The sequence below is a fragment of the Budorcas taxicolor genome, chromosome 5, assembly GCF_023091745.1.
Source record: "Budorcas taxicolor isolate Tak-1 chromosome 5, Takin1.1, whole genome shotgun sequence".
Lineage (NCBI taxonomy): Eukaryota > Metazoa > Chordata > Mammalia > Artiodactyla > Bovidae > Budorcas > Budorcas taxicolor.
This window is the reverse complement of record NC_068914.1, coordinates 55,209,352-55,234,368: the sequence shown is the minus strand read 5'-3', so window position 1 is coordinate 55,234,368 and position 25,017 is coordinate 55,209,352. Positions and strand designations below refer to the sequence as shown.

The 25,017-nt window shown below is 39.2% G+C and overlaps 1 protein-coding gene across 1 annotated transcript in view; it reads right to left on the bottom strand.

Moving 5' to 3' along the window:
- The window catches only part of PTPRQ (protein tyrosine phosphatase receptor type Q), a 236,614-nt gene that overhangs the window by 71,878 nt on the left and 139,719 nt on the right, over positions 1–25,017 (bottom strand). Inside the window, exons 27-29 of the mRNA XM_052639801.1 lie at positions 15,280–15,401; positions 4,128–4,314; positions 518–762 (exon numbers count right to left, since the gene is read on the bottom strand). Coding sequence (XP_052495761.1) covers positions 518–762; positions 4,128–4,314; positions 15,280–15,401 — 554 coding nt within the window. The remainder of the gene's footprint in view (positions 1–517; positions 763–4,127; positions 4,315–15,279; positions 15,402–25,017) is intronic.

Below are 25,017 nucleotides of genomic sequence, written 5' to 3'. Positions count from 1 at the left end.
TTGTATGTGTATTATGTTTATGTGTATGTATATGAACTCACATATATATTTACTTTCCAAAATGGATAATTTAGAATTAAGATATAAAATGCTTTTAGTAATAGTTGTGTGAAATACATGTGAATTTCAATCATACAAATAGTTATTTCTGCCCTTTGCCTTTGCTATTTCCTTTTCCATTTTCCATTTATAATCACACAGAAACAGTCTTCCTTTAGGCAGAACTATCTATATATCACTGCTCTTTAACTTTTAGTGTGGATTTTCTTTATGCTTTATTTTTGATTTCCACTATAACTGTGCAAACTTTTCTGTTATTTACATATTTTCACATGACTTGCTATATTAAAATAGGAAATCAGCAATTCTGTTTCCCCAGATCTTTTTCACTTGGCATGTCTTTAAGCAATTCCACCAAGAGAAATGTAGTATTACATAAGCTGCAGTATTTTTGAATGCTGAGTTTTTCTATCAACTTTGTAAAACAGATGAATAATTAAAAACTGTGCATACTTACACTGATGTTGTATGTATGTCCACCTTTGAGCCCTTCTAACATTGCAATGACAGATGTGTCCGTTTTCTGGATGATACTGAGGTTATGAATCTGGACAGCAGTAGGATCATCTTCTCTGTAAACCAAAGCTTGATATACTTGGATATTTCCATTTGGTTGAGAAGGAGGAAGAAATGTTAACTGAAATTTTGTAACTTCATCTGGTATCTTCTGAAATGTCATGTTGTTAGGTGGATCCTTAGGGACTAAAAGTATTTAGCAGTTAAAATTATTTAAAAATTTGTGTTCATTTTGACCTCCATATAAAACTGATTTGCTTCAAATTTCTCTTTACAAAGAGTATTACACAAATCATTTAATTATGAAAAGCAAAATGGCGGGTTCATTATAGAATCATTGACATTTATAGATCACAGAAACCGTAACAGTGATCCAGTTTATTTGCTTATATATTTAGCCTTTTATATGTATGTGTCTTACACAGAATGAACTTCTATGACCCTCTGAACTTAAAAATAATGTAGACTCACAGGAAGTTGCAAAAATCGTACAGTTCCTTGTAACCTTCCCCTAGCTTTCCCCAGTAGTTAAATATCAAACCTGGGAACAGAACTGACACAATCATATTAACTTGACTATAGGTCTTATTCAATTTTCACCATTTTTCATGCTTTCCTGTATTTTTGTATGGTTCTATGCAATTTAATTCCATGTATAGACTCCTGTAACCATCACCAGAAACAAGATACAAAACTCTTCCATCACCATAAAGAAAACTCCTCTTGCTCTCCCCTTATATTTGCACTTCATGAGTCCTTGACACTGGTCAGTCTCCATCTCCATAGTTTTATTAGTTGCAAAAGACAACAGCACAATGACCTTGAGATCCAGAGCTGCTGTGTATATCAACAGTTTATTCTGTCTTTACTGCTGAGTAGTGTTCCATTGTACTAGAATTTGTTTAATCATAAAAACGTTTGGGTTGTTTCCAGTTATTTTGTCATTATTCCTAATAAGCCTGTTGACATTCATATAAAGATATTTGTATGAACATTAAGTTTTCAATTGCCTGTGATAATTGCCTAAGATTGTAATTTATGGATCTGTGGTGAGTGCATGTTCAGTTTTAGAGATTACCAAAATATTTTTCCATTGTATCAATAGTTATACCCTTTTACATTCCCACTAGTTATGTATGAGAGATCCAGTCTTTCTGGAGTTTTTCCAGCATTTGGTATTATTACTATTTTAAAAATTATTTTTTCTGTTCTAGTAGATGCATAGTGATGTATCATTGTGGTTTTAATTTACCTTTTCTTAACAGATAATAGTGCTGAGAAAACATATCTTGAGTTTATTTGCCAATCATATTTCCTCTCTTGTGAAATATCAGTTCCTGTTCTTTGTCAGTTTTATTTTTTTGGCCATGGGACATGTGGGGCCTTAGTTCCCTGACCAGGGATTGAACCCATGCACCCTGCGCTGGCAGCTTGGAGTCCTAATTACTGATCTGCCAGGGAAGTCCCCTCTGCAATTTTCTAATTGGATTCTTTGTAAGTGTTGAATTTTAATATTTCTTTATATATTCTAGATATTCCTGTTTATTTTTGATAAATTAAAGTTGCCCTAACATATAACTAGCCAAATATCAATAAATTATTATGAAAGATAACACAGGATAAAATTATTTCATAAATGTGAGAACTAGTTCTTGTCAAACTATATAATCAGTATTTTTTAAAATAAATTTAATGGTTGCATGAACATATTTAATCACATTGAAATGTATATATTCTTCCATTCTAGGTAACAAATTTCCATGAAGAAGGCTGTTCATATTTACGTATGAATAGCTCAGATATTCATATACACTTGTAGAGATATCTAGAGATAGTTCCCTACGGCAAGCAAAACATAAGTAAATAAATAACAGAAAAAAAAAGAGAAGCAGATAAATATGTTATTGTGCAAATATCACAATGTGAAGAAATGTATAGCTGATATAAAAGTTAAATTGGTTCAGCACACATTTTCACAATTGCTATTATACATTTTTATGATATATAAGAATATATATATTTCTTTTTATGAGAGATGATTCCCTAAAATTAGGATCAGCTTTAAAGTTGAATACGTGAAAAAATTACCTGAGTGTTAGAAAGAACTTCCTACCCTCCAGATATCTTTGTTTTCGCATCTAAAATCTACTCTTAGAGGCTTAGTAAAAATTTATTAAACTACAATATCCTTGGAAATGGTGTCACATTAAGATTGTTGATCAAAGTTTTATGGTATGAACATGAACAAGTTTAGCAGCAACTTTTCTCACAGATGGGCAGGATAAGGGAGAAGTGCAAAAAGTAAAACGAATACCTGAACTATACATGGCCACTAAATGGAAGCAAGTAGAATTTTATGGTGCTGAGGATAAGATGTACCTTTCAATTTAGAACCATAAGTTTATAGATAATAGAGTATACAGTATAATGAAAAGACTAATTTTTTTTTTTTTACCTCCTATACTTACCTTACAGATAGCAACAAATAAACTATAGCAACACATCCTTCATGTGCTCTTTCCAGAGATATATCTGCTGGCAAAGAACATCAGGAGTCTGAAGGAGGATGGGGCAAGCGAGTTCTGGGAAGTTGACTTTCCACGGTAATTTCTCCCAGGTTACAATCTTACTATCCACTCAGACCCTGTTCATACCAACTTGAGGCAATCTGTACGGATTCTGACATTTGTCCTTAGATTATATAATAAAACATGCCACTTGACTAAATGAAGAGAAAAGATATGGTAAACATAGCTGGGGGGTTAATTGGCTCCTCTGTCCATAGGATCCTCCAGGCAAGAATACTGGAGTAGGTTGCCATGCCCTCCTCCAGGGGATCTTCCCGACCCAGGGATTAAACCGAACCCATGTCTGTATGTCTCCTGCATTGGCAAGCATATTTGTGGCACCTGGAAAGCCCAGATAATTTAATAATAGAGAGGTGGTGGTTTAGTCGCTAAGTCGTGTCTGACTCTTGTGACCCCATGGACAGTAGCCTGCCAGCCTCCTCTGTCCTTGGGATTCTCCAGGCAAGAATACTGGAGTGGGTTGCCATTTCCTTCTCCAGGGGATCTTCCCAACCCATGAATTGAACCTGGGTCTCCTGCATTGCAGGCAGATTCTTTACCGACTGAGCCCTCGATAATAGAGTATCATTATTTTAATGTACATTTAAACCATGGGACATAAATAATTAAAATGGAATTTAAGGTGAAGCTTTATTGACTATAAATAATTGGAAAAATCATCTCTTAGGCAAGGTTTTCCAACTTTTAAAATACTTAGTGTTGAAATAAACACAAAAAATACATTTAGATACTTTAATATGAACTAATTTATTTTTGTATTTACAAGTATTGACTATGCTACATAATTCTACTTTGCCTCAAAAATACAAATAGAAAGCTTCACTTTTGTCAGTCCCAGTGAGTCATTGAATTTTATGCTTATATGCTTAAAATTTTCTTGTAACATATATGCTTTGTAGGGTAGAGTGTGAGATAAGAAATACACTTAGTCAATTTGTAGCAATGATGAAAAATAGACCTTACCTGATTCTAAAGTGGTAACAATTATTTCAGCAGTTGACTTTCCGTCCACATATGCAGCACTGATATTTCCAGTGAATGCAGTGATCACCACGGAATACCTTGTGAAGACTTCCAAATCTTTAACTTCTATGGTTTTATTTTCTTCATTTGACTTGATTAAGGAAATATTAAATTCATCACTATCTACCTATAGGGGGAAAAAAAAATAGCTACCAGAGAAAGCAGCACTTGAGTTACAAATCACTAAAACATATTAATAGAAAGCTACAAGTGGTACATCTTTCTAGGCAAGATTTAAAATTTCTTTTATTTACAGTCAGATGGTCCTGGGAAATCCAAAGTGCTACTTCAAGAGTCTACTAACTAGCAGTTATTTCAACAGTTGAAAGTAAAAGAAAAAAATCAACCACAATAATCAGAAGAAGCAAAAACCATCTCTGTAGTCAATGAAACTTCTCCTCCAGTGTTTTACAGAGGAATGAATACAGGTTGGTACGTAGTCATCAAGGGTTCAGATCCCAACCTGGTCACTTAGTAACTTCCACAGCATTCGATAAGTCATTTATGCTCTAACTTTCTATGTATGTAAGATCAGGGTGATAATATCTAAATAATTATAGTATTTTGATGATTTAGAAAAAAACAGATCTGAGGTAGTTAGCAAAGAAACTTATGATGTTTTTGGTTTTTTTTTTTTATCATGATTCACAAAGTGAAACACATTTGGCAACATAATGTCAATACACATTCAGGATGTATGTGTGTGAATCTGTATTCTTTACAACTGCAAACCGCTTTTAAGAAATACAGCTTCTAAAATGCACTTTGATATTTTCTGCTCTTTTAAATTTTATTCCGATTGATTTTTAAAATGCTGGTCATACTGAAGTTTGGAAAACTGATCTAGCACCATGCATGGTACTGAATAAGGAATCAATTAATGTAGATGCAATTATTAAACATGTACAAATGAGTATGCTTGGGTATAATAAATACAGTTGTACTATTTATTGAAACAGTCTGTTTTTGATGGAGAATCTGGCTTACTCACTGTAGGGACTAAACATAGCTAACATTTCTAGCACTAAATAGGACTTTTCCTGAGATGAACAGAAAATTCAAAATCCTCTTATGCCTGCTTCTATCAGGTACTTGACTTGAAACACTTAAAAATAAGCTGGATACACTGTCCTCACTAACAAGTTCATTTTCAACTTGAACCTTTCTTATAACTTTGGAAGATGTATTTTTGTTCACTATGTTCTTCAAATGCTCTTCTCTAAGTTTCTTAACTGAAAAAGATGTTGCTATGAGAAGCACAGAAAAAGCAGATACAATATCATTATTGAAAAAAAAAATCAAACAGATCAAACCATCTTGAGAGAGAGCAGTGGGGGAAGATACTCTAACCTAAGGTGGCAGAAAAACAGATCAGCATAGGAATCCAACTGATCAGCTCCATGTATCCTCTGGTAGAAAGTGTGTGTTTAATTGGTTGTCAACATTTAAATATCACATACAAATCAGGCTTTTTAAAGTTCCCCTAAGACTAGACTTAAATGTATGCTGGCTAACAATTATCTAAAGGTGAATGATGGGTAACTCTTATAACAGGGTAGGGGTCCTCAACTCATCACTGCCCATCACTTAGCTTCATGCTGACTGCTCTTCATGTTCCTTAGCTGACTACTAGAGCTATTTCAACTCTGGTTTTATAGAGTTGAGCTGAATTTCTCGATTCCATAGCTGCTTGGTAACTGCGATAGGATTTGATCCCAGGTCTTTGAAGAGTTCAGACCTCTCTACACTACTACAAGGTCATGAGACCTGATCTTGTAAAGTAAAATTAAATTATTCTAATGCCTTGATTAAAAAATGGGTAACAGATTGCAGTTAGTAAAGTAGGAAATAAAATGCATGTGATGTACCATATCTTATAAAATATATAGTAAAATTCCAAAAGAATGCTGTGCCCTCAAAAAACAGCACGTACAAAAATTCATTTTCTGTCTTTACTAAGCCTACTAAATTTAACTTTCTCTGTACAGTCTCCTCTATATATTATGTACCCTATAACAGAAACTTCAATTACTCTGTAACATTATATTCCAAAAATACTGGATACCTCATACTCTATAATTATCTATATTCTGGTGTTCTAGACTGTGAGTTACTTGGAAGCAGGACTTTACATTTTCCATCTTTGTCTTGGTGCAAAGAGGCTACTAAGTATTTGGTAAGTTAAAAATAAAAGGAACATAAAACTCTTAGAGGAAAACACAGGCAGAATAATACTCTATGACATAAATCACAGCAACACCCTCTATGAGGCACCTCCTAGAGTAATGGAAATAAAAACAAAAATAAACAAGTGGGACCTAATTACACTTACAAGCTTTTGCACAACAAAGGAAACTATAAAAAGGATAAAAAGACAACCCTCAGAATGGGAGAAAATAATAGCAAATGAAACAACTGACAAAGGATTAATTTCCAAAATATACAAACAGCTCATACAAGTCATACCAGAAAAACAAACAACTCAATCAAAAAGTGGGAAGAAGGCCTAAACAGACATTTCTCCAAAGAACACATACAGATGGCTAACAAACACATGAAAAGATGCTCAACATGGCTCATTATTAGAGAAATGCAAATCTAAACTACAATGAGATATCACCTCACACCGGTCAGAATGGCCATCATCAAAAAGTCTACAAACAGTAAATGCTGGAGCGAGTGTGGAGAAAAAGGAACCCTCTTGCACTGTTGGTGGAAATGTAAATTGATACAGCCAGTATGGAAGATGGTATGGAGATTCCTTAAAAAACTAGGAATAAAACCACCATGTGACCCAGCAATCCCACGCCTAGGCATATACCCTGAGGAAACCAAAATTGAAAAAGATACATGTACTCCAATGTTCATTGCAGCACTATTTACAATAGCTAGAACATGGTAGCAACCTAGATGTCCACCGACAGATGAATGGATAAAGGAGCTGTGGTACACACACACAATGGAATATTACTCAGCCATAAATGGAATGCATTTGAGTCAGTTCTCATGAGGTGGATAAATCTAGAGCCTATTATACAGAGTGAAGTAAGTCAGAAAGAGAAAAACAAATACCGTCTACTAATGCATATATATGGAGTCTAGAAAGATGGTACTGATGAAATTATTTGCAGGGCAGCAATGGAGACACATTCTGTCAGAACTCTCCACCATGACCCATCCATCTTGGGTGGCCCCACATGGCATGGCTTAGTTTCATTGAGGTCTGACAGAATGTGGTCCACTGGAGAAGGGAATGGCAAACCACTGCAGTATTCCTGCCTTAAGAACCCCATGAACAGTATGAAAAGGCAAAATGATAGGATACTGAAAGAGGAACTCCCCAGGTCAGTAGGTGTCCAATATGCTACTGGGGATCAGTGGAGAAATAACTCCAGAAAGAATGAAGGGATGGAGCCAAATCAAAGACAACACCCAGTTGTGGATGTGACTGGTGAGAGAAGCAAGGTCCGATGCCGTAAAGAGCTATATTGCATAGGCACCCGGAATGTTAGGTCCATGAATCAAGGCAAATTGGAAGTGGTCAAACAGAAGGCAAGAATGAACGTCAACATTCTAGGAATCAGCGAACTAAGATGGACTAGAATGGGTGAATTTAACTCAGATGACCATTATATCTACTACTGTGGGCAGGAATCCCTCAGAAGAAATGGAGTAGCCATCATAGTCAACAAAGGAGTCCAAAATGCAGTACTTGGATGCAATCTCAAAAACGACAGAATGATCTCTGTTCGTCTCCAAGGCAAACCATTCAATATCACGGTAATCCAAGTCTATGCCCCAACCAGTAATGCTGAAGAAGCTGAAGACTTCTATGAAGACCTACAAGACATTCTAGAACTAACACCCCAAAACAATGTTCTTTTCATTATAGGGGACTAGAATGCAAAAGTAGGAAGTCAACAAACACCTGGAGTAACAGGCAAATTTGGCCTTGGAGTACAAAATGAAGCAGGGCAAGGGCTAATAGAGTTCTGCCAAGAGAATGCACTGATCATAGTAAACACCCTCTTCCAACAACACAAGAGAAGACTCTACACATGGACATCACCAGATGGTCGACACCGAAATCAGATTGATTATATTCTTTGCAGCCAAAGATGGAGAAGCTCTATGCAGTCAGCAAAAACAAGACTAGGAGCTGACTGTGGCTCAGATCATGAACTCCTTATTGCCAAGTTCAGACTGAAATTGAAGAAAGTGGAGAAAACCACTAGACCATTCATGTATGACCTAAATCAAATCCCTTATGATTATACAGTGGAAGTGAGAAGTAGATTTAAGGGACTAGACCTGATAAGTGCCTGATGAATTATGGATGGAGGTTCGTGACATTGTACAGGAGACAGGGATCAAGACCATCCCCATGGAAAAGAAATGCAAAAAAGCAAAATGGCTGTCTGAGGAGGCCTTACAAGTAGCTGTGAAAAGAAGGGAAGCAAAAAGCAGAGGAGAAAAGGAAAGATATAAGCATCTGAATGCAGAGTTCCAAAGAATAGCAAGGAGAGATAAGAAAGCCTTCCTCAGTGATCAATGCAAAGAAATAGAGGAAAACAATAGAATGGGAAAGACTAGAGATCTCTTCAGGAAAATGAGAGATATCAAGGGAACATTTCATGCAAAGATGGGCTCGATAAAGGACAGAAATGCTATGGACCTAACAGAAGCAGAAGATATTAAGAAGAGGTGGCAAGAATACATGGAAGAACTGTACAAAAAAGATCTTCACGACCCAGATAATCATGATGGTGTGATCAGTCACCGAGAGCCAGACATCCTGAAATGAAGTCAAGTGGGCCTTAGGAAGCATTACTACAAACAAAGCTAGTGGAGGTGATGGAATTCCAGTGTAGCTATTTCAAATCCTGAAAGATGATGCTGTGAAAGTGCTGCACTCAATATGCCAGCAAATTTGGAAAATTCAGCAGTGGTCAAGGACTGGAAAAGTTCAGTTTTCATTCCATCCAAAGAAGGGCAATGCCAAAGAATGCTCAGACAAACCACACAATTGCACTCATCTCACGTGCTAATAAAGTAATGCTCAAAATTCTCCAAGCCAGGCTTCAGCAATATGTGAACCGTGAACTTCCAGATGTTCAAGCTGGTTTTAGAAAAGGCAGAGGAACCAGAGATCAAATTGCCAACATCCGCTGGATCTTTGAAAAAGCAAGAGAGTTCCAGAAAAACATCTATTTCTGCTTTATTGACTATGCCAAAGCCTTTGACTGTGTGGATCACAACAAACTGGGAAATTCTGAAAGACATGGGAATACCAGACCACCTAACCTGTCTCTTGAGAAATCTGTATGCAGGTCAGGAAGCAACAGTTAGAACTGGACATGGAACAACAGACTGGAAAAGGAGTACATCAAGGCTGTATATTGTCACCCTGCTTATTTAACTTCTATGCAGAGTACATCATGAGAAATGCTGGGCTGGAAGAAGCACAAGCTGGAATCAGGATTGCAGAGAGAAATATCGATAACCTCAGATATGCAGATGACACCACCCTTATGGCAGAAAGTGAAGAAGAACTAAAGAGCCTCTTGATGAAAGTGAAAGAGGAGAGTGAAAAAGTTGGCTTAAAGCTCAACATTCAGAAAATGAAGATCATGGCATCCGGTCCCATCACTTCATGGGAAATAGATGGGGAAACAGTAGCTGACTTTATTTTTCTGGGCTCCAAAATCACTGCAGATGGTGATTGCAGCCATGAAATTAAAAGATGCTTACTCCTTGCAAGGAAAGTTATGACCAAACTAGACAGTGTATTAAAAAGAAGAGACATTACTTCGCCAACAAAGGTCTGTCTAGTCTAGGCTATGGTTTTTCTGGTGGCCATGTGTGGATGTGAGAGTTGGAATATAAAGAAAGCTGAGCACCAAAGAACTGATGCTTTTGAACTGTGGTGTTGGTGAAGACTCTTGAGAGTCCCTTGGACTGCAAGGAGATCCAACCAATCCATTCTAAAGGAGCTCAGTCCTGGGTTTTCATTGGAAGGACTGATGTTGAAGCTGAAACTCCAATACTTTGGCCACCTGATGTGAAGAGCTGACTCATTGGAAAAGACCCTGATGCTGGGAAAGATTGAAGGCAGGAGGAGAAGTGGATGACAGAGGATGAGATGGTTGGATGGCATCACCGACTCAATGGACATGGGTTTGGGTGAACTCTGGGAGTTGGTGATGGACAGAGAGGCCTGGTGTGCTGCGATTCATGGGGTCGCAAAGAGTTGGACATGACTGAGCAACTGAACTGAACTGAAAGGAGACACAGACATTGAGAACAGACTTTTGGACTTTGGGGAGGGAGATGGGGGAGGAAGGAGAGGGTGGGATGTATGGAGAGAGTAACTTGGAAGATTACATTACCATATGTAAAATCAACAGTCAATGGGAATTTGCTGTATGACTCAGGGAACTGAAAAGGGGCTCTGTAAAAACCGAAACCTAGAGGGGTGAGATGGGAAGGGAGATGGGAGGGAGGTTCATGAGGGAGGGGATATATGTATACCCATGGCTGATTCATGTAGATGTTTGGCAGAAAACAACACAATTCTGTAAAGCAGTTATCTCTGAATTAAATAATAAATTTAAAAGGAACAACAAAAGGCCAGAAAATGCAGTTCCCAGTAGAATCATCCAGGGTGATATCTGAGCCCATATATCTTTATTGTGCTGTGCTTAGTGACTCAGTTGTGTCCGACTCTTTGCGACCCCATGGACGGTAGCCTGCCAGGCTCCTCTGTCCATGGGGATTTTCCAGGCAAGAATACTGGAGTGGCCTTCACAATGGGAGAAAACAATAGCAAATGAAGCACATGACAAACAACTAATCTCAAAAATATACAAGCAACTCCTGCAGCTCAATTCCAGAAAAATAAATGACCCAATCAAAAAATGGGCCAAAGAACTAAACAGACATTTCTCCAAAGAAGACATACCGATGGCTAACAAACACATGAAAAGATGCTCCACATCACTCATTATCAGAGAAATGCATATCAAGACCACAATGAGGTACCATTTCACACCAGTCAGAATGGCTGCTATCCAAGTCTACAAGCAATAAATGCTGGAGAGGGTGTGGAGAAAAGGGAACCCTCTTACACTGTTGGTGGGAATGCAGACTAGTACAGACACTATGGAGAACAGTGTGGAGAGTCCTTAAAAAACTGGAAATAGAACTGCAATACGACCCAGCAATCCCACTGCTGGGCATACACACCAAGGAAACCAGAATAGAAAGAGACATGTGTACCCCATTGTTCATTGCAGCACTGTTTATAATAGCCAGGACATGGAAACAACCTAGATGTCCATCAGCAGATGAATGGATAAGAAAGCTGTGGTACATATACACAATGGAGTATTACTCAGCCATGAAAAAGAATACATTTGAATCAGTTCTAATGAGGTGGATGAAACTGGAGCCTATTATACAAAGTGAAGTAAGCCAGAAAGAAAAACACCAATACAGTATACTAACGCATATATATGGAATTTAGAAAGATGGTAACAATAACCCTGTATGCGAGACAGCAAATGAGACACCAATGTATAGAACAGTCTTTTGGACTCTGTGGGAGAGGGTGAGGGTGGGATGATTTGGGAGAATGGCATTGAAACATGTATAATATCATATCTGAAATGAATCACCAGTCCAGGTTTGATGCAGGATACTGGATGCTTGGAGCTGGTGCACTGGGATAACCCAGAGGGACGGTACGGGGAGGGAGGAGGGAGGGGGGCTCTGGATGGGGAACACGTGTATACCTGTGGCGGATTCATGTTGATGTATGGCAAAACGAATACAATATTGTAAAGTAACCTCCAATTAAAATAAATAAATTTATATTAAAAAAAATAAAATATATTTCAAAAGAAAAAAAAAGAATACTAGAGTGGGTTGCCATGCCCTTCTCCAGGGGATCTTCCCGACCCAGGGATCGAACCCAGGACTCCTGCATTACAGGTGGATTCTTTACCATCTGAGCCATCTGGGAAGCCCATGTGTCTTTATTAAAGAGTGTCAATGTTTGCTTCACGTCTTTTAAGGGAAGAGCTATATGCCCTTGTGGCTGGTATTTGGCAGAGGCCAGGGGGCAGCATAAACCTTAAATCAAGGGCATGTGTTCTTTGGCCTGGGAGCCAATGACTTCTGGGCTTCTCAGGTGGCACCAGCGGTAAAGCACCCGCCTGCCGGTCTAGGAGCCATAAAAGATGTGGGTTTGACCCAGCACAACGCTGGCATTCGAATGCATTTAAAGTTGTTCTGGGAGGTTGAGACTGACAAGTACACATTACTGTATTTAAACTAGATAACCAACAAGGACCTACGATAGAGCACAGGGAACCCCATTCAATATTCTATAATAACCTAAATGGGAAAATGATTTGAAAAAGAACAGGTACACGTATATGGGTAACTGAGTCACTTTGCTGCACCCCCGAAGTGAACACAACATTGTTAATCCACTATGCTCCAATATAAAACAAAATTTTAAAAAATAAACTAGAATTGTATTGAAAGAATGAAGGGAAGACCACTTTAGTTCCAAGAATCCTAGGGAAACTGTCAAGGGTTAGGATCTGTTTGAATTTTGGCTCTCTTTGATCCAAAGGTGTTTTGGTGTGCACATATTTCAATTTGGTAAATTTTACTTGCTTTTTGATGTTTTTTCCTATTTCCATCACACCACTGTGCTGGTTTTAGCCAGGTCTTCCTGGTGGATTCCCTGACTTCCCTAGTGGCTCAGATGGTAAAGCGTCTGCCTACAGGGCAGGAGAGCTGGGTTCATCCCTGGGTTGGGAAGATCTCCTGGAGAAGGGAATGGCAACCCACTCCAGTATTCTTGCCTGGAAAATCCCATGGACAGAGGAGCCTGGTAGGCTGCAGTCCATGGGGTCACAAAGACTCGGACACCACTAAGTGACTTCACTTTCCTTTCCTATTGTGCTGATTTTAGCCAGGTCTTAACTGTTTGAGAAGTTGTTTGCTTTTTTTTTAATCATCTCTGTGCCTCAGTTCTCCTATATGCAAAAGTAAGATTATAATATTTACATCAAAAGGTTATTAGATAAGATACAATAATACAATGCATATGAAGAGGCTAATATGTAGCTGAAACAAACTAAGCAATTACAATAGTTATCTTTCTATCCTCTCTTTCCCTTACTCAGTTTTAATCTCAGTAGGAATACTGAGAGAATTAGGTGATAAATCACCTTTTTTTAATGTTTTACTTTTCCCTCTATTCAACACAACCAAACTCCACGAGAGCTATTTTCCCTAATAAAGTATCTTCTAGTTAATAGAGCACAGTGTTAACATTTTCTAACTTGCTTTTAATGATATTCCCGGAGCATTTGTCATTCATATTGATTGTTTTTGGCTAATTATGAACTAAAAGTCTTCACAAATATGCTCTAAAAAAGGAGGATCATAAACTTAAGACTGACTGGGAGAAAAAAATGTACCAATAATCCTTTAAGTTTTCCTTTAATCATGACAGGTCTTTTGAGATAGAATTATTTCCACTTAAGAAATAATATAAAGCATTTTAGAAAAGCATGAAAGTTAAAGAAGAGATGAATAAATACAGGAAGGGGGGAGGAGAATTCACCACGGATTACCGAATTTAATGCCTCAGACGCCACCAGAAGGGACTGCTCATCAGCTCCAGTAAAACCCAAGCAGGATGCCAGGAGAAATTTCCAGTTCTAACCCTAGCTTAGCAACTCTGCATTAGTCACACTGTGGAGCACCCTGCTGTAGGCAAGAGGCTTGACTGCCATGCTTGCGTTTCCTACGGTCTGGAATGGCTACTCCAATTCAGTGTTTTCAGGTGCCTTTCACTCAAATGTTTGTATTCCCCAGGACACTTTCTTCCGGTTAGTCCTTACAGAAGAGTTTCTTACCCTAAATGTTTCATTGTTAATCTCATCTATTCATATTATTTCATCCATCATCTAAATACCAGCGCTTCCCAAATCTGGAAATATAAGCTTCCTCTCCTGAGCTACAGATTCATGAATGATCCTGCCAGTGGGCTGTCTTCATCTGGGGACGCCCAGGCATCTTAGCACATCTAGTTCTGAATCCATGCCTTTCCTCTACAAATCCGTTCCTCCTCACAAGTTTCCAAATCATATATCTTAAAAAGTCACCCTTGATTTTTATTTTCACTCTCCATCCACGGGGTTTTTTTTCCTCCAGATCCTGCAGATTTAAATTATTTTTTTTATTCTGTTACCCTCACTCGTGTCCTTTTCTTTTCTTGCCCCGTTTTACTCTTATGGTTTCCTGACTCCTTTAATTTTATACCCCCAGGACTGGTCTAAAACTATGCTTTACAATGTGATCATACTGATTCTGTAAAATAGAAATCTGTATCCCAGTACTGCTTTATTTCCACAATTGGCACCCCACTGAATTTACCATGAACCACACTCCACAGTAGGTTGCAAGTCGGCCCCCAAGTCGAGCCTCATCTCTCAGCCCTTTTGTTTTTAAATGTTCCACTAAGGATGCCTAAACTACTTGCTTTTTATTGAATGAAGCTAAGTTTTTGCACTTATATTTCCACTACTTTCCCATGTTCTGCTATAGTCATTTTCAAAGTTAAGCCTGATAGTGTCTTATTTTAGAGCTATGTCTCCTAATGCCTTGGCCGTTCTTTTGTATTTTAAGTTCTTTTTCACTGTATTTTAAACTGATATATTACTGTCAACTTGAACTCAACTTAACCTCATTTATGTGTATCATCTATACCCTGAAGATAAATAACAATAACTATGATGACAATATTTTGTTTGCACTTCTTGAATATTTACTAGGTATTAGGCAATATTTTAAGTTCTTTATGTATGTTGACTAACTTAGTCCTCACAGAAATGCTGTACCCTAGGTAGTATTATCTATCTTTATTTTACAGATGTGGACACAAACATAAACAAATAAAGGAAGCTGCTTAAGTCTAACAGAGCTGAGAGTAAAATTCAGTCTGGTTGCAAAACCTGTATTCCTAATCATGCTCTAAACTACCTTCCACAGAAGATAAGACAGGCCTTACTGATTTGACGTCTATCAAATAGAAGGTTGGTCCAGTAATGACAGCAGGTTCACTCCAGCTGATGTTGATGCTAAAAGGTGATGTTGCTACTACATGCACATTTTCAGGAGGACCATCTGGAGCTATGAAAATAGAAAAAATTCAGTTACTTTTCTACACTTAAACTAGTATTTGCCACAGTATGATGACAGAAAAGACCATAAGAAGGATGATGGTAATGAATTATATATTATAGTTCACAGCATACTAAAAGGCATTGCCAAATCAAAAGATGTAATTCCTTTAAAAATAATTACTATACATAAAGAACTTCCACATGAGAAATTACTCATCATATATACATGATTTTTAATCTCAAAACAACATTTTGAAAAGAAAGCATTCAGTTCAGTTCAGTCGCTCAGTTGTGTCTGACTCTTTGCGACCCTATGAATCACAGCACGCCAGGCCTCCCTGTCCATCACCAACCCTCGGAGTTCACTCAGACTCGCGTCCATCGAGTCCGTGATGCCATCCAGCCATCTTGTCCTCTGTCGTCCCCTTCTTCTCCTGCCCCCAATCCTTCCCAGCATCAAAGTCTTTTCCAATGAATCAACTCTTCGCATGAGGTGGCCAAAGTACCAGAGTTTCAGCTTTAGCATCATTCCTTCCAAAGAAATCCCAGGGCTGATCTTCTTCAGAATGGACTGGTTGGCTCTCCTTGCAGTCCAAGGGACTCTCAAGAGTCTTCTCCAACACCACAGTTCAAAAGCATCAATTCTTCGGCGCTCAGCCTTCTTCACAGTCCAACTCTCACATCCATACATGACCACAGGAAAAACCATAGCCTTGACTAGATGGACCTTAGTTGGCAAAGTAATGTCTCTGCTTTTGAATATGCTATCTAGGTTGGTCATAACTTTTCTTCCAAGGAGTAAGCGTCTTTTAATTTCATGGCTGCAATCACCATCTGCAGTGATTTTGGAGCCCCCCAAAATAAAGTCTGACACTGTTTTCCCATCTATTTCCCATGAAGTGATGGGGCCAGATGCCATGATCTTTGTTTTCTGAATGTTGACCTTTAAGCCAACTTTTTCACTCTCCTCCTTTACTTTCATCAAGAGGCTTTTTAGTTCCTCTTCAGTTTTTCTGGCATTACTAATTGCTAAAATAAATCTATTTGAATAGTTTTATTTTTAAATAGCCTAATAATGTTGTTTTAAGAAACTTGCAGGAATGTATTTGACTACAGAAAAATGCAACTTGTTCAAGTGAATTATATTTAAAATGTATTTTCTTACAAAGGTAAATTGGATTGATTTATTGTCTTCACTGAGGGGATAACATAGGAAATAGGTTATACAACTGATCTTATCATTACGAATGTAAATATTTCCTGAATTCATTTTGATTCCAAACAAATTCTTTGATTTGTCCTACTTTTAATATTATTGTCTTTTCATCAGGAGTGCAGAACAAGGGATAACGTTTTAAGTAATTGATTGCTGAAAACACTTGTTTAAATTTTAATTTGTGAAACGACTGGGAACTACAAGAGTTTTCATTTTGTTAAGGAATTAGTCAGAGTTAGTTTGACATAGACATTGACCTAGAAACACTGCTGTACACATCTCTATCCTAGTATGGCCCCTCGTCAATACTAGGGGCATTATATATTGGGAGATGAGTATTTCCCAGCACTTCTGATTTTTAAATCCACATAAACAAACATTACTGATCAATGTCATTCCTTAGATCCTGAGAAGATAAGATAAAGAAGAAGATAAAATATTCCTTTCCTGAAATAAATTTGTAACAACAACAAGCTGTATAATCTTCGTCAAATAAAATTTCTGGACCTCAGTGTCCTCTTCATATGCAGATTTCACAGTGCTTTAAAAAAGAGTTACAAGTGATTAAGCACAAAGTGTGTGAAAGTAGCCCATTAGTGTCTGGTCCTTTTTGTCAGTTAATACAAAATATTATTACAAAGGGCAAAGGAAAGATAAGAACTAATTAGAAATACAAATAATCTGCTATGAGAGGGCAGAGGACACCATGGTGAGTACAGAAGGGCGGGGAGGCAAGGTAAAGTTGCAGAGATGGGGACTGAAGAAACTTTGAAACATGAGAAGGATTTCAATAATCAGAAGGGCAGGCTCAGGGGCACTTCTCTGCTAAAAGGGTCATAAGCAAAGCCACAAAGATATAAACAACAGGGTCCACAGACAGATAGAATTTTATTTCTGCAGCATGGCTTTCCATGGTAATCTTATATTTATTATTTTATACACTGAAAAATATTACTCTAGGAAGGGGTCCACACACTTCACCAGACTGTCAAAGGAACCCACGGTGCAAAAAAATTTCAGAATCCCTATATTCAAAGAATAGAGATATCACAGAAAGACCAGTGTTCATGAAGGGGTCAGGTAGGGAGCAAGCCAACTAGTCATTTGGGAACTAAGTTAGGCAGTACTCGACGATTATGTTAAAGGGTTTGAGGTTCACTCTTTAAACAATCGGATGTCACTGAAAGTTTTGAGAAGGAAAGCACTTTTCTAATGACTTAGGAGGAAATCTCAGGCAGCTATGAAAAAGATAAGCACTCTGAAGCAGTGAGTTCAGACAGTTTATTTCCAAAATGTCAGGTAAGAGCTGATGAGAGCCGAAAGAAGAGTGCCAGTAGGTAGAGAAAGGAGGAGATGAACCCAGAGTCCTGAGAAAATTTAATAAAAAGAACTTAAGGGCTGACTAGCTGTGAGACAGAAGGTGTAGCAAAAAGCGAATTCACGTATTAATACTGGGGGAGTGCTGATAGAATTCACAACAGCACCTTCAAGAACAGATGCTAGTTTTGATAGGGATAAGACCTTGGCTGCTGCTGCTAAGTCGCTTCAGTCATGTCCAACCCTGTGCGACCCCATAGACGGCAGCCCACCAGGCTCCCCCATTCCTGGGATTCTCCAGGCAAGAACACTGGAGTGGGTTGCCATTTCCTTCTCCAATGCATGAAAGTGAAAAGTGAAAGTGAAGTCACTCAGTTGTGTCCGACTCTCGGTGACCCCATGGACTGCAGCCTACCAGGCTCCTCTGTCCATGGGATTTTCCAGGCAAGAGTACTGGAGTGGGGTGCCATTGCCTTCTCCAAGACCTTGGCAGGAGATGCTAAATTTGGATCTGTACTCATTAAGCCTGAGATACTCACAAGGATTGGCAACTGGAAAACGGAGTCTAGAACAAGGGAGATGGGACCAAGATGAAAAGAGTTTGTTAACAAATTTCGGGTAATTCCTTACAAATTGAGATAGTATCAGTACGGCAAGTATATCTGGCTCAGGTGACTCACAGGCTCTGAAGAAAGCCAGAAGGTTTATTTCAACACTAGGTAAGTATTTAGGATGCTCATAGTAATGACAGTCTTTGGACTATTAATGAGTTCTCGGTACTTAGAACATTTCCAAGAGAAATGGTCTTATGTGTTTTGGAATTTAGGTGCCCAGCTCAGCCTGGATTCTTCACCGTTGGGGCCACCAGGGAATCTCTCAACTCAGTCCACGAAGTACTTTTTAATAGTAGCATCGACATAGTTTAAAGAAGTACTCAGATGTTACTATAGAGGATGTATAAGAAATATTATGTGGGAAAATGCTTTGCGGATGAAAAACATATCCTTCTACTTGTACCTTTACTGAATTTTGTGCGATACTCTGAACACTGACTCAGAGATGCTGTCTATATGACACTCAGGGGAGAGAGGGAGGAAGGGATGCGCCAGGATTCCAAGGTGTGATGAGCTGAGGTGCTAATGACAGAATATGGTACATGATTTCTCTGGTGATTAGTGTAGAAGAGATCATGGAATCTCAGCACTGAAACACACGCTGCACATACTGAGATCTTCAGTCATATTCTAATTGTAGGGTCCTAGATTTAGGAACACTGCCTCAAATTGTAGCATAATTCATTTAGATACCTGGACGTAACAAATGATAGCGATGAGAGGGCTCTGCCACCAGCATAACTAATTGCTTTTGGATGCCTCACGGGATAATTCACTCCGTATTCAAGAGTGGCAATCCTAGCCTCTCCTGGTGGTCCAGTGGTTGGGAATCCACCTGCCAGTGCAGGGGACACGGGTTCAGCCCCTGCTCTAGGAGGATCTCACATTCTGCAGAGCCACTGGGCTAACGCGCCACGGCTACTGAGCCCACACGTGGCAGCTGCTGAGCTCACGTGCTGCAACTGCTGAAGCCTGTGCTGGCACTCAGCACCCAGAGGAGCTGCCAGCCAGCAGCCCAGGCACCAACTCAGAGGGGCTTTGGTCCGCCATAACTAGACAGAGTCCGTGTACAGCCACAAGGAATGAAGACACAGCACAGCCAAAAAATAAATACATGTTCAGAAAAAAAGAGTGGCCACCTCTTTCCTTCCTGGATATTGCTTAGAAATGTCATACCCACCTTAACAAGCAGTAGCTTAACAAATAGTAGCTCTGACTCTCTGTATTTAACTGTTAAGTGAGGAGTGGACAGGCTTTAGGATCAGGTACTCCATTACTCATCATCATTATATATTTTCCTTATGGAGAAACCTGCTTTGAAAAGTGGGTTTCAAAGGCCTAACTCCTGCCTTTGACTAAAAGAGGATGGGTCAGAAGCTAAGTAAAACTTTATGAAGGTGTTTATTCATTAATAATTAATATCTTAATTATTTACCCTTTATTAATGTCTTCCTCAGACCTGCCCTCTAGTTCTGTAAGAACCATTGTGGAAAAGAACACTATTATGACAGGTTGCATATTTTAAGTGGTATGAGACTGGAAAATATTTTAGCCTACCTTTTTATTTCTGCTCAAACATTCTGTTGGTTTTTAGGTGATATTTATGTATTTATTGAAACAATAAATATTTATTGTACATCTTCTATGTGCCAAGGACGAGGAGGACACCAAGCCTGCAGAAGTGATCAGGGTAGTTGTAGACCTAACATTTAGAGCTTCTAGTACTGAACATCTATACTGAAGGCCTGTTAATACTGTTGATGGGGTTCTCAAGGCAAGAATGCTGAAGTGGTTTGCCGTTCCCTTCTCCAGTGGACCACATTTTGTCAGAACTCTCCACCATGACCTGTCCTTCTTGGGTAGCCCTACACGGCATGGCTCATAGTTTCATTGAGTTAGACGAGGCTGTGGTCCATGTGCTCAGTTTGATTAATTTTCTGTCACTGTGGTTTTCAGTCTGTCTGCCCTCTGATGGATAAGAGGCTTAGGGAAGCTCCCTGCTGTGAGACACTGACTGTGAGGGAAACTTGGATCTTGGTCTGATGGGCAGGGTCATGCTCAGTAAATCTTTAACCCAATTTTCTCTTGATGGGTGGGGCTGTATTCCCTCCCTGTTGTTTGACCTGAGAACAAACTATGGTGGGGTAATGAAGATAATGGGGACCTCCTTCAAAAGGTCTAGTTGTATTCAGTGCCCCTGACCCTGCCACAGGCCACTGTCCACCCACGCCTCTGCCAGAGAATTCTGGACCCTCACAGGTAAGGCTGGGTCAGTCTCCTCTGGGGCCACTGCTCCCTTCTCCTGGGTCCTGGTGTGCACAAGGTTTTGTTTGTGCCCGCCAAGAGTCTGTTTCCCCCGTCCTTTGTAAGTTCTGTAATCAAATCCCACTGACCTCCACAGTCAACTTCCCTGGGCGTTCTCAGTCTCTTTGCCAGATCCCCAGGTTGGGAAATCTGTTGTGGGTCCTAGAACTTTCTCAACAGTGTGAAAATTTATTTGGTATAATTGTTCTGCAGTTTGCGGGTCATCCAACTCAGTGAAACTTTAACAGTGTGAGAATTTATTTCGTATAATTGTTCTGCAGTTTTTGCCTTGTCTAACTCAATGAAATAGGAGCCATGCTGTGCAGGGCAACCCAAGACGGGTGGGTCATGATGGAGAGTTCTGACAAAACGTGGTCCACTGGAGAAGGGAATGACTAACCATTTCAGTATTCTTGCCTTGAGAATTCCATGAACAGTATGAAAAGGCAAAAAGAAATAACACTGAAAGATGAATTCCCAGGTCAGTCGGTGCTCAGTATGCTACTAGAGAAGAATGGAGAAATATCTCCAGAAAGAATGAAAAGACAGAGCCAAAGTGAAAACAACACCCAGTTGTGGTTGTGACTGGTGATGGAAGTAAAATCCAATGCTGTACGAACAAAGCAAACTGGAAGTGGGTCAAACGAGACAGCAAGAATGAACAACGACATTTTAGGAATCAATGAACTAAAATGGACTGGAATGGGTGGCTTTAATTCAGATTACCATTATATCCACTACTGTGGGCAAGAATCCCTTCGAAGAAATGGAGTAGCCCTCATAGTCAACACAAGTCTGAGATGCAGTACTTGGTGCAGTCTCAAAAATGACAGAATGATCCTTGTTCATTTCTGAGGAAAACTATTCAATATCCTAGTAATTCAAGTCTATGCCCCAACCACTAATGCTGAAGAAGCTGAAGTTGAATGGTTCTATGAAGACCTACAAGACCTTCTAGAATTAATACCCAAAAAAGATGTCCTTCCATCATAGGGGATTGGAATGCAAAAGTAGAAAGTCAAGAGATACCTAGAGCAACAAGCAAGTTTGGCCTTGGAGTACAGAATGAAGCAGGGCAAAGGCTAACAGAGTTTTGCCAAGAGAACATACTGGTCATAGCAAACACCCTCCTCCAACACCACAAGAGCTGACTCTACACATGGACATCACCAGATAGTCAAAACGAAAATCAGATTGATTATATTCTTTGCAGCTTTAGATGGAGAAGCTGTATACAGTCAGCAAAAATAAGACCAGGAGCTGACTGTGGCTCACATCATGAACTCCTTATTGCCAAATTCAGACTTCAATTGAAGAAAGTAGAGAAAACCACTAGACCATTCAGGTATGACCTAAATCAAATCCCTTACATGGAAGTGACAAATACAATGGAAGTGACAAATAGATTCAGGGGATTAGATCTGATGGAGTGCCTGAAGAACTATGGATGGAGGTTCATGACATTGTTCAGGAGGCAGTGATCAAGACCATCCCCAAGGAAAAAAAAAATGCAAAAAGGCAAAATGGTATACTGACAAGGTATACCAAACAGCTAAGAAAAGAAGAGAAGCTAAAAGCAAAGGAGAAAAGGAAAGATATAAGCATCTGAATGCAGAGTTCCAAAGAATAGCAAGGAAATAAGAAAGCCTTCAGCAATCAATGCAAAGCAATAGAGGAAAACAACAGAGTGGGAAAGACTAGAGATCTCTTCAAGAAAATTAGAGATACCAGGGAACATTTCATGCAAAGATGGGCTTGATAAAGGACAGAAATGGTATGGACCTAACAGATGCAGAAGAGATTAAGAAGAGGTGGCAAGAACACACAGAAGAACTGTACAAAAAATCTTCATGAACCAGATAACCATGATGGTGTGATCACTCATCTAGAGCCAGACATCCTGGCATGTGAAGTCAAGTGAGCCTTAGGAAGCATCACTACGAACAAATACAGTGAAGGTGATGGAATTCCAGCTGAGCTATTTCAAATCCTAAAAGATGATACTGTGAAAGCGCTGCACTCAGTATGCCAGGAAATTTGGAAAACTCAGCAGTGGCCACCAGACTGGAAAGGGTCAGTTTTCATTCCAGTCCCAAAGAAAGACAATGCCAAAAAATGTTCAAACTATTGCACAATTGCATTCATCTCACACACTAGCAAAATAATGCTCAAAATTCTCAAAGCTTCAACAGTACGTGAACCAAGAACTTCCAGATGTTCAAGCTCGATTTAGAAAGGGCAGAGGAACCAGAGATCAAATTGCCAACATCCGCTGGATCATAAAAAAGGCAAGAAAATTCCAGCAAACATCTACTTCGGCTTTATTGACTACACCAAAGCCTTTGTGTGGATCATAACTGTGGAAAATTCTTCAATACATGGGAATAGCAGACCACCTTACCTGCCTCTTGAGAAATCTCTGTGCAGGTCAAGAAACAACAGTTAGAATTGGACCTGGAACAATGGACTGGTTCCAAATAGGGAAAGGAGTATATCAAGGATGTATGTTGTCACCCTGCTTATTTAACTTAAATTCAGAGTACATCGTAGGAAATGCCAGGCTGGATAAAGCACAAGCTAGAATCAAGATTTCCAGGAGAAATACCAATAACCTCAGATACGCAAATGACACCACCCTTATGGCAGAAAGCAAAAAAGAACTGAAGAGCCTCTTGATGATGGTGAAAGAGGAAGAGTGAAAACATTGGCCTAAAACTCAACATTCAAAAAACTAAGATCAGGGGCTCTGTATCAACCTGGAGGGGTGGGCTAGGGAGGGAGATGAGAGGGAGGTTCAAGAGGGAGGGGATATATGTATACCTATGGCTGATTCATGTTGAGGTTTGACAGAAAACAATAAAATTCTCTAAAGCAATTATCCTTCAATTAAAAAATAAATTTAAAAAACGGTAACATCACACACACACAAGAGAAACTAAGATCATGGCATCCAGTCCCATCACTTCATGGCAAATAGATGGGGAAACAGTGGAAACAGTGACAGACTTTATTTTCTTGGGCTCCAAAATCATTGCAGATGGTGACTGCAGCCATGAAATTAAAAGAAGCTCACTCCTAGGAAGAAAAGTTATGACCAACCTAGACAGCATATTAAAAAGCAGAAACAACTTTACCAACAAAGGTCCATATAGTCAAAGCTATGGTTTTTCCAGTAGTCATGTATGGATGTGAGAGTTGGACTGTGAAGAAAGCTGAGCGCCAAAGAACTGATGCTTTTGAACTGTGGTGGTGGAGAAGACTCTTGAGAGTCCCTTGGACTGCAAGGAGATCCAACCAGTCCATCCTAAAGGAAATCAGTCCTGAATATACACTGGAAGGATTGTTGCTGAAGCTTAAGCTCCAATACTTTGGCCACCTGATGTGAAGAGCTGACTCATGAAAAGACTCTGATGCTGGGAAAGACTGAAGGTGGGAGGAGAAAGGGATGAAAGAGGATAAGATGGTTGGATGGCATCACCAACTCGATGGACATGGGTTTGGGTGAACTCTGGCAGTTGGTGATGGACAAGGAGGCCTGGTGTGCTGCGGTTCACGGGGTCACAGAGTCGGAGATGACTGAGCGACTGAACTGATCTGATACTCAAGGCAGCCATTTTTGAGGTCTCAGTTAGAGGGAAAACAAAATTACAAAGATCACGCAACCTCTATTTCAGGAGAGGGAGAAAAATAATATATAAAAATTTAAATATGTAGCAAATAATTAAATTATATACTGTTGGGAAGTATGTATGTACCATGTACATGGTATGATATGTACCATGACAAAAAATGAATCAGGATAATTGGAATGGTAAGGTGGATAGGAGTTACTATTTTAAAAAATACGGTGGTCAGGCAATGCCTGTCTAAACTAGTGACATTTAGGCAAATATGTGAAGGAGGTGAAAGAGCATGGGGATATTTGAAGAAAGTGTCACAGGGAGGAGAATGGCCACTGTACAGTCTCTGAGACAGGATTGTGCCTGGTATATTCTAGAAAAAGAGAGATTCCAGTGAGGCTGGAGCCAAGTGAATCAGAATGAGAGTCGGAGAAGAAATGGAGCCAGATTGTTCGGGGTCTTTAATGCCATGGCTAAAGTCTCTGTAAGAACTGCCTTCATAGACAAGAAAGAAAAAAGCCATAGTTTAATAAACTAACATCATGAACTAGA